Genomic DNA, 13,358 nt, shown 5'->3' with positions numbered 1-13,358 from the left:
TGGCAGGACGTGCACCTGCTCTAAGTGACCCTGCCTTGACAGGGAGGTTGGACTGGATGATCTCCAGAGGTCCCTTCCAACCCCAGCCATTCTATGATTGTCTGTGGTTCTGTGAGCTCGTTTGAGGCGTTTTTCAAATGAACATCCCATGGGCCTATTTCAATGGGACACAAGGGACACACGCTCACCTTCGCAGGGAGCCGTCTTGCCACTTCCAGTGAGCTTGTGCAGCAGCAGAGCTCGGCAGAGAGCTGGGAGTTTGGGAGAGGTACATGCTCTCCACACCCTCTGTCCTTTCATCTGAGCTCCTCTCCCTCCTCCTTGATTCCAAACGCTCCCTTGAACCAGTGTGCGTTACACAAGCTCTGTGCCGCCCTTCCACAGCTCAAACAGGCTTATGAGCAAACAACAAAAATCCTGTTGTGCTGCCCAAGTGTGTCCTCCCTTTCATGGCATGAGCTGCTCCATGGCCTTTAAATCATCTCCCTGTGTCACAGCCACACACGCCTTCTGGAATTTAGGCTTTGCAAAGTGCTATCAGTGCCTCCAACATCCCACTCAGAGCCCACCAGGCCTCAGAAGCTTGGGAGGGATTTTCTCTTCTCCCACTTTCTATTTTTTTTCTTTTTTTTTTTTCCTGCCCAAATCCCAAGACCAATCCCAAACCCAATTTGGCAGCCCAAATCCCAAGCTGAAAGTGAATCGCTGCTGCTGGCTGCCCTCCAGCATTCCTCTTGGAGCGAGTCAGGATCTGGAATGTCAGAATGTCAGAAGGCAGCGGCGGGAGGGACGGGAGAAGCCTGCTCGTGGGTAAGGGCGCCGGGGCGGGGGGAGGAGGGAGGAGGAGGTGGAGGAGGAGGATGGAACAAAACCCAACTTCAGCTGGACTGCCCCTTTCCAAACCAGCATTTGTTCCTGATTTATGCTTTTGTGTTTCACTTGAAACGTGCGGCTCTGTGCAGCAAGGGCAGAGCTCGCGGCCGCGCTCCGGAGTAAATCAGGGTTTGCTTTTGCTTTCCTTTTTTTAGCTTTTTTTGGCAAAAGCTTCGTGTCTAGATAAACCCAGCCAGTTTCCAGCTCTCTTCTTGAGCTGAGAGTTTCTCCGTCCTGCAGTTCTGGGGAGAGGTTGATCCCTCTGGGCCTGTGGCACACTCTGGACGAGGGGAAATGCCCTTTTGCGGAGAAGTCGGGACGGGGCCCAGGCGGTGAGGCTGGCACAGAGCAGCGCCCGGCACTGGAGCACAGCAAGTCCTTGACACCTTCTCTGCTTCTGCTTGGACAAGAAACATTGTGGAGCCTCAGCTTTTTCTGCAGCAGATTAATGCCTAAAATTATACACCTTAAACAGCAGGGTTTAATTACCAGAGCTGTGAATAGTTTAATTAGTTTGTTCTGACCTTGGAAGGAAGACCTGCCCAGCGCCGTAGAGCGACAGGAGAGCAAGACTGGTGTTGCTTCTCACAGACACGCAGCCCGTGAGGCCATGTCGTCCCTGTACACCAGGAGTAAGGAATACACTCGCAGCAGGAAGGCTCAGTCAGACTCTCCCCCGTCCTCTCCTTCCCCGATCGCAAAGACACTCAGAGTAAGCAGCTTTTTCCTTTCTGTATTACCTGCTCAGCACATGCTCTGAGCAGAGCCCGGTGGTGGCGGTTTGTTGTCTTACCCTGTGGAGACCTGTGGCTGTGGTTTCCTGTGGAAAGAGGATGGTTTAAATAAAACTTGGGATGGTGCCTCTGCAGCAACAGGTTTTAAGCAGCTGCCAGAGTCCCTGCACTGGGATTAGCTGTGTTAGTGGTGTAGGGGATTGCTGGGATGGTAGTTTCCCCCTGTCCTGGAACGTGGCTCTCCTGGTAGGCTGTTGCTGGGTGAAAACCTCCCTGGTGAAAACAAGGCAGAACCTGACCAGCTTGTTAAACTGCACTTTTTCCAAAAACACTTTGATATCGCTGGTGAAACAAGGTTTGTGTTCAACTTTCACCCTTAGGGCTGAGCTGGCCTGTGCTGTAGTTGAATAATTTCAACACCACAAAAAAATTGAAGAAAACCACCTGTAGCAGGAGGCAAGGTAGTTACCTGTACTCCCCAAACTAGAGCTGCTATCCTCCTCTCCCAAGGTGTTGGAAAGTTGGGAATGCTTCCCAGCAGTATTGCTGAGAGCTCCAGAGTCATGGGAGAAGCTGTCACAAACCCTCTGGGTCCGTATCATTGTACAGGCAGCTTCTTCACCATCAAGAAATATTATCATGCTGGAGTCAAAGCCTGGAGGAATTAGTTTTTAACAGCCAGGCTAATTTTAGATGGGAGCATTAAATTAATTCCAGCACTGGTATTTGCTCAAATCAGATGTGCATTGTCTGCTCTGTTGGAAGGGACAGATCTTGGTCTGGAAAAAGTATTGCCCACAATATTTGAGTTTTAACCCACTGCTGTGGCATTCATGGAAGCAGTTCCTGACCTCGGAAACTTCAGCCTTGAGGCTTCTGTGGCTGCTGGTTGCCCTGGGCTGTTAACTGTAATCAGGAGCAGGTGTTTTCTTCCCTCTGCAGCTGGAGTGTCTTTGGGATGGTTCAAATAATCTAAAACTATCCCCTGTGGTCCTAGGTGGGCTTCCCTCATCGGTTTAACCACTGCGCTTACCATTCCTCGCTAAAGGGCTGCAGTATTGATCACCAACCTGGTAACAGGTGGGGACCCATTCCAGTGTGCTGGAAATGGTTTCATTTCTTCAAAACCCAAGTTTTTAAGGTCAGACATGTTCAGACTGACTCTTCTCTCCCTCTTATGCATCTGGGCATACGAGCGAGTGACAAACATCTCACAAGAGCCCTGAGCTCTGCCTGGAGCAGACTGACAGGAGAGGCTGGTTCATCTGTCCAGAGCTATGGGGGGAACTGCAGACTCCTGGGGGTCCATGGGTGTTGGAGAAGGTGGTGGGAGCTCTCAGGTGGGTAGAGGTGGTGCTGGTTTCTCTGTCCATCACCACAATGAGATTTGCAGGCTCCTGGGGAGCTGTGGGTATTGGAGAAGGTGGTGGGAGTTCTCAGGTGGTTACAGAAAGGTGCCAGGTGGGAATGAGAGGGCCTGGAGAAGAGCCTCTTATGGCAGTGAGGTTTTGATGAAAACCAGCACCTGAGCATGGAAATCCTTGCAGTGGTGAGGCAGTGCCAGCTGTGACTCCACAGCATCGGCAGGGAGAAACCATGGGGGGAATGCAGCAGCATCGACTCTGTCAGTGTAGGAAACAGCCCTGGTGCTATCTGGGTTATGGAAATAGCCCATGCCTTAAAAGGCTAATTAGGGAAGGATTGACTTCAGGCTAAAACAAGGATCTGAGTTAACTCTTTCTCCAAGACAACATAATTTTGCCACGAGCAAGAGAAATAACGGAGTTTGGTTTACTCTGGGTTTGTCCCATGTGTTTATTCCTCCCCACCCACTCCCCCATGCCCACAGTAACAGGCCTGTGCCACAAGGAGCCACCCTTCATAAACCGGGTAGGAATGTGATACCTTGGAACCTTTTATCTTTCCATCCAGTCCATTGATACCAGCAGAGCTGTGGGCTCTAAACGTTCTCAGCTGAGCAGGGGTGTGAGCACACACGAGCAGGCAGGAGCCTCACACATGGTGTACACAGGGAGAAAACTCTTGGAGAACCAGGCAGAGCAAAGGAGGTTTGACTTGTCGAGGTATCAGTGCCAAACAGCTGCATTAAATGTCATTTGCCAAGCAGTTTCCTGTGGCATTCTGTCTGCACTTGCACTGCTGCTTGGAATACTCCTCCTTAGGAGTTAGGATAGTATTGCCTGGGGTTTTTCTTCCTTTAATTGGTAAACCCCCAAATGCCAGAGTAAGGAAGGGGGGGGGGGGGGGGGCACTTTGCAGTAAATTCATGCAATCCATAGGAAGGGGAATATCCTCCCTGGAGCTTATGGTGACAGTGGGGTTGGTCCCTGTGCTGGGTCAGCACCATTCCATAGCCCTGGGACCTCCACAAACTAAAATACCCAAATCCTGTTAAATCCCCCAGGGTAAATGTTGCTTTAATGAAGATGTTCCTCAAAAGAGGAAACTCAAACCCCTTTGAAATCAATTCAGACCGTCCAGTTATTTGGCACAAGCTTCAAGTGTTTGGCAGTGGGTACCTTTTCATCATGTTTTGCACCATAGTGATTTAGCTTGAGGTTTCTCCTGAAAAAAATAATATTCATTTCCAAGGATGTAATAGGCATCCAGTGGCATGAAACCTGTTGTGTGCATTTAAGCAAATAAATGACAGGATTGGAAGGGTGAGAGTGAAGTCAAGGACTGAAATTTTTTTTTTTTTTTAAATTTTGTTTTTATTCCTACTGCTGCTAGGCCAGTCATTTTTTCATAGGATGTACCATGTAGTTTGTGATTAGGCTTATTCATCTGTTTGTTGTGGTACTTTGTAACCCTTGTGCTTCTCCACGGGATATTGGTTAGGTGGGAAAACAAAAGTTAAGGAGAATGCATGCTCCCAGCTTACTGCAGAGATTCCAGTTGCAGCTTTTCTGTTGTTTCCCACCTCTTTGTCAAACCTTCCCCTTTTTTATAAACTGCTCCTTCTTGATTTGTTAGCTGATATTTTTTGCTGTAAAAAAGACCATCAAAAAATTGTCGTTGATGTGTGTGGGCTGCTGGTTCAGTAGTGGCTGCATCTGTGTGGCTTCCATCACTTAGAATCCCAGAGTGGTTTGGGCTGGAAGAAATCGTAAAGCTTATCTCACTCCACCCCTTGCCACGGGCAGGAACACCTTCCACTAGCCCAGGTTGCTCCAAGCCCCAGCCGACCTGGCCTTGGACACTTCCAGGGATCCAGGGGCAGCCACAGCTTCTCTGGGCCACCTGTGCCAGGGCCTCCCCACCCCTCAGCCAAAAATTCCTTCCCAATATCCCATCTATCCCTGCCCTCCAGCAGTGGGAAGCCATCCCCCCTTGCCCTGTCACTCCAGGCCCTTGTCCCCAGTCCCTCTCCAGCTCTCTTGGAGCCCCTTTAGGCCCTGGAAGGGGCTCTGGGGTCTCCCTGGATCCTTTTCTTCTCCAGGTGAACACCCCCAGCTCTCCCAGCCTGGCTCCAGGGCAGAGGGGCTCCAGAGCCCTCGGAGCAGCTCCGTGGCCTCCCCTGGACTCGCTGCAGCAGCTCCAGGTCCTTCCCGTGCTGGAACCCAGGGCTGGAGGCAGCTCTGCAGGTGGGGGCTCAGCTGAGCGGGGCACAGGGGCAGAATCCCCCCCTGCCCTGCTGCCCACGCTGGGGGCTCAGCCCAGCACACGGGGGGGTTCTGGGCTGCCAGAGCACGTGGCCGGGGCACGCTGAGCTTCTCATCCACCAGCACCCCCACATCCTTCTCTCCAGGGCTGCTCTCAGTCCATTCTCTACCCAGCCCAGTTGTGAAGTAGCCACTTGATAGTTGTTACTCACTCCTCAAGAGATTCTGTGTAATTCTCATTGTTCTGTCCATGCTCATGGTTTCGCTGCAAGGCTCTTTCCTTTTTTCTCTGATGTTAGATCGCTCCCTCATTAAGCTGCCTTCAGAGCACATAACCTGAGCTTTCCAGCTGAATTTTTATCAGGAAGGGCTCAGCAATAAAGCTCTAAGTGTACGCAGCAGTCTGCACTGATTTATTTTATTCTGCCGTTCATTGGAGCATCTGAAGGAGCCGTGCTGGGTGAAATATGGGATGCAGGAGCATCACCTTTTATGGGCCTTATGTTTTCACCAAGTCACTTGATAGTGACTTAATACTTGAGTATAAAAAGCAGCAGTTCCCAAATCACCATCTCTGTTAACGAGCCCCCACATGGAGCCCGTGGTGCTCTGAGCAGTGCTCTGAGCACTGATTACCATGGCAGCAAATGCACCCAGGCTGGCTACGGTCGTGTGCACACATACGTGGGGACAGCAAAGCGAATCTTACAGCAGAAAGAAAAGCTAATGCACAGGAATGTGAGTGGCTGAGCTGCAGGTGCTCAGCATGCAAATCACACTAACAGGGTTGGTGTTAATGTATAAGTGATCACAGAATCACAGAATCCCAGAAGGGTTTGGTTGGAAGGGACCTTAAAGCTCATCTCATCCCACCCCCACCATGGGCAGGGACACCTTCCACTAGCCCAGGTTGTTCCAAGCCCTGTCCAACCTGGCCTTGGACACTTCCAGGGATGGGGCAGGAAGAATTTCTTCCTTATATCTGATCTAAATCTTTCCTCTCTTACTTTAAAACTGTCCCTGCACTTGTCCTGTCGCTTGCCGATGTAAAAAGTCAGTGTCCCAGAGTGCTGGGAGGTCATTAGAAATGCCTGATAGGATTACAGCCTTCCTTGAGTTTGGAATATAAATGTGTCAGATGATCAGTTTTTGCTCTGTGGTGTTTTTGCAGCAGGTTCCATTCATTCCAGATATTCCTTGGTCACAGCTTTATTCTCACATGGGGTTTTCCTCTATGAATCATTTAACTTGTTGTGCTGCCACTGCCAGTGTGTTAGAGAATAAAAAGCGTTATGAAAATATTTCTCCAGGAACCTTTATCTTCCTGTGTTTCCATTTAGTGGCTTGGACCCATTTGGTTGTGATAAAAGTGATGCTGCATAAATTGAAACAGGATCAAATAAGTTGTCTCATGACAGTTTCCATCTAATTTCTGGATTGCTGACTAGTTACACAGTGTTTGTGGAAATGATTCCCTTCTCTCCCAGCAGCCAACAAGAAATGTGGAATACTGAAACTTGAACTTTCAGGCAATTAACCTTCGTCTGTGTTCTCCAGCACCCTGCTTTGTTTATCCCTGGTTATTCCTCAAGCATCATGTTTCTCAGATGGGTATTGGGATGAAATCCTTCTACATTGTTTGTCCTTGGGGTTTTTTTTGAGTTTTTCTCTGCACATGTCTATATCTGGAAGCATATCGGGAACTTCTGGTCATTCCCAGGGCACCACCCATGAGATGTTCCCTGCTGTGACTCAGTAGCCAGACGATGCTCCTGCATCTGGATGTATAAACAACACGGGTCAGGGCATGTGCTGTGACCTGTGGGGTGAATGGCTTCTGTTCCTGAGGCTGAAGTTCCTTCAGCTCTCCTCCCTCCAGAGCAACAGAATTGATCCAAGCCAAAGCTGGAGCAGGGAGTCTGTTAACTATTAAAGGCTCTGAGTGGTCATGGATGATTTGGAGAGGATCTGATGTAACACTACGGCCTCATTTAAAGCTCCCGTTTGACCCTCAGCTGCCTGGTCAGAGGTGTTGCCTTTGGAGAAGCTGGGTAAGCACTTGGAGAGCAATCCCTTGGGATAGCTCAGCCTTGAAACCTCATTGCAGGAGGTCACAAGGTCAGGGGCAACTTTAGGTTCCACCAGAGCAGGGAATCAGCTGGGACTGTAAAAGGGGTGAAGGGAGGAGGAGAAAGAAGATACCCTTAATTTGGGTCAGTTCGTGGTACAGCCACAAAACCAGGGACAGAGAGGGGGGAAGTGCTGCAGGATGGGAATGAGCAGCCACAGGAGTGATGGGGAGAGTGGGAGGAACCTCTGGGAGCAGCAAACCACTTCAGCCTGCTGAGCTGGAAACCAGTGTCTGCTTCCCTGCAGGAGCCCATGAGAGTTCTGTTTTTCATAAAATAAACACAAGCCCATCAAAAATAGGGCTGGAAGAGAGACAGAGCCTGGTTCATCCATTTCCCTGTGTACTGGCAGCTCTACTTGGGCTATTCATGGGAGGTGGTGCATAGAATCATAGGATCATGGAACCATTAAGGTTGGAAAAGCCCTCTAAGATCACTGAGTCCAAACATTAACCCGGCACTGCTGGGTGGGGATCATTCTCTTCTCCCAGGTAACAAGCAACAGGACAAGAGGAAATGGCCTCAAGTTGCCCCAGGGAAGGTTCAGGTTGGGTACTGGGGAAAAGTTCTTCCCTGAAAAGGTGGTCAGGCCCTGGCACAGCCACCCAGGGCAGAGGTGGAGTCACCATCCCTGGGAGTGTTTGAAACACATGTGGATGTGGCACCTGGGGGCATGAATTAGTGGTGAACATGGCAGTGCTAGGGGAATGGTTGGGCTTGATGGTCTTAGAGGGCTTTTCCAGTCTTCACAGTTCTGTGATTCCATGGTTCCAGTCTCACTGCCATGTGCTGCCTGTGCTCACAGTGCTGTTGTGGGAATGTGGCTGCTGGCTCAGGAGGTGTTCACTGGATTTTGAAGTGAACTTTATGCTGAAAAGTTGCCGGGTTTCCTGTTGGCAGCTCTCACCCTCACTGGTGGCTCAAGAGGTATTTAAGTCCCTGATGAAACACCTGAGAACATCCTGCCAGAGCTTTTGCAGGGCAGGGAAGGGGTTCCTGCAGACCTGTGGCATTCTCATCTGGAAGAAATTTAGGAGCAGAAATCTTTTCTTCTCATGTCACTTGGCCGCTCAGTTTTTATTTCCTCATGTCTGGAGAGTTTTGTCTAAGATCACGTCTCTTTGCAAAATTAAATTTTTCACCAATAAAATTTGATCCCTTAGAAAAGAAGGAAAAAAGAGCAACAAACCCTGGCTTTCAGAATTATGGCCTTTCTTAAATTAAAATACTCTCCAGCCTGATGTTTTACATGGCGAGTTTTATCCCCAAGAGACAATGGGAATAAACTGCAGCTGCTGGAAAGCCCATGGGCTGTGGGAGGGTTTTGAGCACTGAGCCACAGGCTGGCCATGGCACACATGGCACAGACAGCATCCGACTGTAGCTTGTTTGGGATGGCAGGAGATGTGGCCATCAGTCCCTCACAGCCCTGGATGTTTGTTTCTGATTAAATACGTGCTGTTTGTACTGAAAACGATGGGATCTGCTGCAGCCAGCTGCCAAAGCCACTATTCCATCTTGGAGAAGCTTTTAATATTATGCTTCAGTAATAGCAGTTTTTCTTAAGCAAAATTTATTGATTTATAGTTTGAGAAAACATATTTTGCATCAGGCTTTGGGGAGTTAGAGGTTACATGGAGGTGGTTTGGCTGCACTGGATTATTAATCATATCCATGGGATTTCGGAACCCTTGCATTTGCACAATTGCAGGCTCGAGCTGGAAGCAGCACATCGATCACACCGGTGGAGCTAATGGGATGCTACACAAACCACAGCTCTCAGGTCAGAGGAGCAGCGTTCTGAGGGAGGCAATGACCTCAAAATAACTCCCAAAAGCAGAGTTCAGCCAGACCTTTGAGTTCTGCACCCACTGAAAAACTAAACTTGATCCCAGCCATTCCTGACTGGAATGATAAATGCGGCTGGAGTGGAACACTGACCTGAATTGTACCCACGAGGGATAGTCTGAGGTGTCCCAGGCAGCCTCCTCCTGGCTTTTCTTCCTTCCAGCTTAGCTCTGGCTGTGCCGGCTCCTGGAGGATCCCTGTCCTCAGCAGCACCCTGCTCTGCCCTGGCATGGCCTCGCCTCGAGTCCGGGGGGCAGATCTGGGCACCTCAATATAAGAAGGATCTGAAGCTATTGGAGAGTGTCCAAAGGAGGGACACAGAAATAGGGAAGAGTCTGGAGGGGCCACACGGGGAGGCACTTGGTCTGTTCAGCCTGAAGGAGCCTGAGGTCAGACCCCACTGGGGGCTGCAGCTCCTCATGGGGGGCAGCTCCGATCTCTGCTCTCTGTGGCAGGGACAGGACCCAGTGTAACAGCTGGAGCTGGGCCAGGGCAGGGTCAGGCTGGAGATCAGCGAAAGGTTCTTCCCCCAGAGGGTGCTGGGCACTGCCCAGGCTCCCCAGGGAATGAATGGGCACAGCCCCAAGGCTGCCAGAGCTCCAGGAGCGTTTGGCCAAGGCTCTCCAGGATGCCCAGGGTGGGATTGTTGGGGTGTCTGTGCAGGGCCACGAGGTGGGCTCGATCCTCACGGATCCCTTCCAGCTTGGGACATTCCATGCTCCTAAGAGGGAGAGGTTGTCCTTTGGAACACACGTCAGCCTGGCCCAACACTGGAGCTCATGTAGGAGCAGCCGAGCTACGTAACTGCAGGAACGTAGTGGCTTTTGCTTATAAAAGGGAAAGAACACCAAAACCAGATGGCTTTATTTTATATTTAATTTCTAAAATAAACATGGCTCATCAAGAGGATATTTGCCAGCACAAGAATAAAATTGAGGGGTTTCTAAAATGTCCCCTGTTCCTTAAAGGAGGGCAGAGCTGGAGCTGTGCCCATTGGTCTCATTACATGGTGGTTAATTAATCATAGGCATTGATCAGGATTTCTGAGACAAAATACACCAAAATAAATTCCTTGACAACTCCCTTAAAATAGTTTACACTGTCCTGAGATTGGCCAGTTGGAGATAAAGAAGCATAAAATGTTCCCAAAGCATCTGATTTTTTATCTTTTTTCTTTCTTTGTTTTTTTTTTCTTTTTTCTTGAAAAAAATGTAAATAGTAGGGAATTGTGCCTTCACTGGCTCCAACCTCAGCCACAGAACGCAAGTGGAAGCAATTAGGGCAGTTTCTGCCTTGGCACGAGCAGCGGCCAATCCCCCTTTTGGCACTGCAGTTCAGGGCTGCATTTTATTGAAACCTTCCATGAGGAATTTGGTTTTAATTATTCATCACTGAGCTCCCAACAGCTGCAGAATTTTCTGAGTTTTTAAGGGAAGGCTCCTGCCCTTCACAGTCTGAGTATGTTTTTAAAATCAGCCCTGGATGGTATTCCTGGCACAAGGCAGCATCCCAGCACTCTGGGTGGGTGGAGCCAGTACCCAGCTATGCGTTTTCCCTGAGACTGACCAATGTCAGCACCCTGAGAATCTCTGGAAGTGTCCAAGGCCAGGTTGGACAGGGCTTGGAGCAACCTGGGCTAGTGGAAGGTGTCCCTGCCCATGGCAGGGAATGGAGCTGGATGAGCTTTGAAAGTCCCTTCCAACCCAAACCATCCTGTGATGCCACAGTTCTGTGGTGCTCTTTGCCCTTTTTCTTGGGTCCCATCTCAGATCCTGATGTTTTTCCAGCTCACCTGGGTTGGATCATCTCTGAGCTGGCAAAATGGGCTGAACCCCTTCAGTGTCCTCCACCACCCCAGCACTACCTGGACGTGCTGCCCACCGTGAGATGGACAGGAGGGAAGGTGATGGGATCCCTCTGGTGAGAGCTCCAAGAGTGGAGAATTACCAGAAGCTTGTGACTAAGGCTGCAAGTGCTCCGTACTTTTTAGTTTTCCTTTAGAAGTCACCCCTTTGGGTGTCTGGGCAGCAGTGCTGGGGCTCAGCTCGGCTGCTGTGCTGGATTCCGAATCAGGACAGCCGCCTCCAGCCCCGCATCTTCCCCCCAGCCCAACCCCTGCAGTGCTCTGACCCTGTTTAGATTATGGAAGGATAATTTCACAACTTGATGCTTCCCTGGCTCTTGATGTTTCTAGTTGAATTTTGATCCCAGGGGAAATAAAGGAATCTGGGCAAAACTGCAGTGCTGCTCCACACTTGCCACGGAAATAAAAAAGCCTTGAGTGCGTTTGTTGATGATGACTGGAGTGGATACAGCAGTTTTCTCAGCACCCCCTTTCAAACCCTAAAAGTTTCCTTCAGGAAAGTCAGGAAGGAAAAGACCCTTCTTGCACCAGCTCAGCCAGGTGCGCGTGTGATGCCTCAGCTCTTCATTCCCTCTGTTCGTTCCCAACTTCTCTTCCTGGCAATGAAGGAAGGAGAGTTTTGTCCTTCACCTTCTCATTCTGACCTTGGAATTTCCAGCTCTGGGATGGCATCTCTGAGCAAACAACCTCCTTTGTCACTTCCATGGGCAGTGCAGGGAGCCAGCCAATGCTGCTGGAATTCCAGTGAATGTTTCGTGGCTGTTTGAGAGGACAGGGCAGTGCGGGCAGGGCCAGCGGGGCCTGCGCTGATGGAGCAGCTGGAAGCACATGGAGAGGGTTCCAAATGTGCCGTGGTCACAGGGCAGAACTGAGCTGGAAGGAAGCTGTTTTCTGCTGAAACTACATCTCCAGTGTGACGTCCCAGTGGCCTCTGAAGATGTTTGTCTCTCTTTGAACAAATGGCAGGGATGTCTCAGTTAAGCACCTACTCCAGTGCTTCATAGAATGGTGGAATCACGGAGTCACTAAGGTTGGAAAAGCCCTCTAAGATCGTTGAGTCCAACCACTGCCCCATCACTGCCATGTTCACCACTAACCCATGTCCCCTGGTGCCACATCCACATGTTTTTTAAACACTTCCAGGGATGGTGACTCCACCACTGCCCTGGGCAGCTGTGCCAGGTCCTGACCACCCCTTCAGGGAAGAAATTTTCCCCAATATCCAACCTGAACCTCCCCTGGCACAACTTGAGGCCGTTTCCTCTCCTCCTGTTCCTGTTCCCTGAGAGCAGAGCCCAACACCCCCTGGCTGCCCCCTCCTGTCAGGGAGTTGTACAGAGCCACAAGGTCCCCCCTGAGCTCCTTTTCTCCAGGCTGAGCCCCCCCAGCTCCCTCAGCTGCTCCTTGTGTTCCAGACTCTTCCCCAGCTTCATTGTTCTTCTCTTAGAGGGCTTTTCCAACCTTAATGGTGCTGTGATTCTGTGATTCCAGGTTACTGCAGGGTGGCTCTGCTCAATGCTGGCAGCCGCAGGAATGATGGAGATCCTCCCCTCTCATCTGGCACTTTGCTTCTCTGTAAACACACAGAGACAGTCACCGTCTGAACCAATCCATCTCAGCATCCATCTGTTGGAAAGTTGTAAATATAATAAGCCTGGGGGATTTCCCCCTTTTTTGCTGTGTATGTTTAAAGTGATTCCTTTCTTACCCCACCCTTCCTTTGTGGAAGCATGCCCCTGGTCTCTCTTCATGTGGAAATTCTCATTTCTTTGAAGGAAAAACAAGGACAGTAGTGCTTTTTCCTCTTGCTGCAAGTGCCCAGGCTGGCTCGGGGACCTGCCTGGGTTCATTGCCTGGTTCCCATGTCACCTTGCCCAGCCACGTGGTGTTTCCCAGCACTGTTCAAATCCATTAGCAAGTGCATTTGCTGAAGTAAATTCAGGCTTGCTAAGGAGTGGATTACTTGCCCAGATGTTTGTCATCATAGCAAAAATCGTCACTGAAGGGGATTAGCATAAAGTGCACAAATAACTTTCAACAAGAGCCTTGTTAATCACTGTAATTCCCTTCTCTGGCTCTTCAGGGGAGCTTGGGTCATTGGGCCAGGATTCAAAAGGAGCTGTCAGGCTGCGGAGAGGTTTAAGAAACAAATGTTGAAAGCTCATCTAACAAAGCACTGTGGAGAGATCAGCGTGTGTGTGGCTGAAAACGGGAAATCCTTTGTAGTATCCCAGAATCCCAGACTGGTTTGGGTGGGAAGGGACCATCAAAGCTATCCAATCCC

The 13,358-nt window shown here is 50.0% G+C and overlaps 1 protein-coding gene across 2 annotated transcripts in view; it reads left to right on the top strand.

Annotated features, from left to right (window-relative positions):
• Positions 1–13,358, top strand: part of PPP1R12B (protein phosphatase 1 regulatory subunit 12B) — a 102,499-nt gene that overhangs the window by 69,677 nt on the left and 19,464 nt on the right. Inside the window, exon 1 of one of the 2 annotated variants that reach the window (XM_008638019.2) lies at positions 912–1,585. The exons of the other annotated variant lie outside the window; for it this stretch is intronic. Within the exon in view, the coding sequence (XP_008636241.1) occupies positions 1,484–1,585 (102 nt within the window). The 5' untranslated portion in view covers positions 912–1,483. Of the gene's footprint in view, positions 1–911; positions 1,586–13,358 lie in introns of those variants that run through there. 2 annotated transcript variants of the gene reach the window in all.

Source organism: Corvus brachyrhynchos, unplaced genomic scaffold (genome assembly GCF_000691975.1).
Source record: "Corvus brachyrhynchos isolate BGI_N302 unplaced genomic scaffold, ASM69197v1 scaffold67, whole genome shotgun sequence".
NCBI lineage: Eukaryota > Metazoa > Chordata > Aves > Passeriformes > Corvidae > Corvus > Corvus brachyrhynchos.
This window is presented reverse-complemented; position numbering and strand designations above follow the sequence as displayed.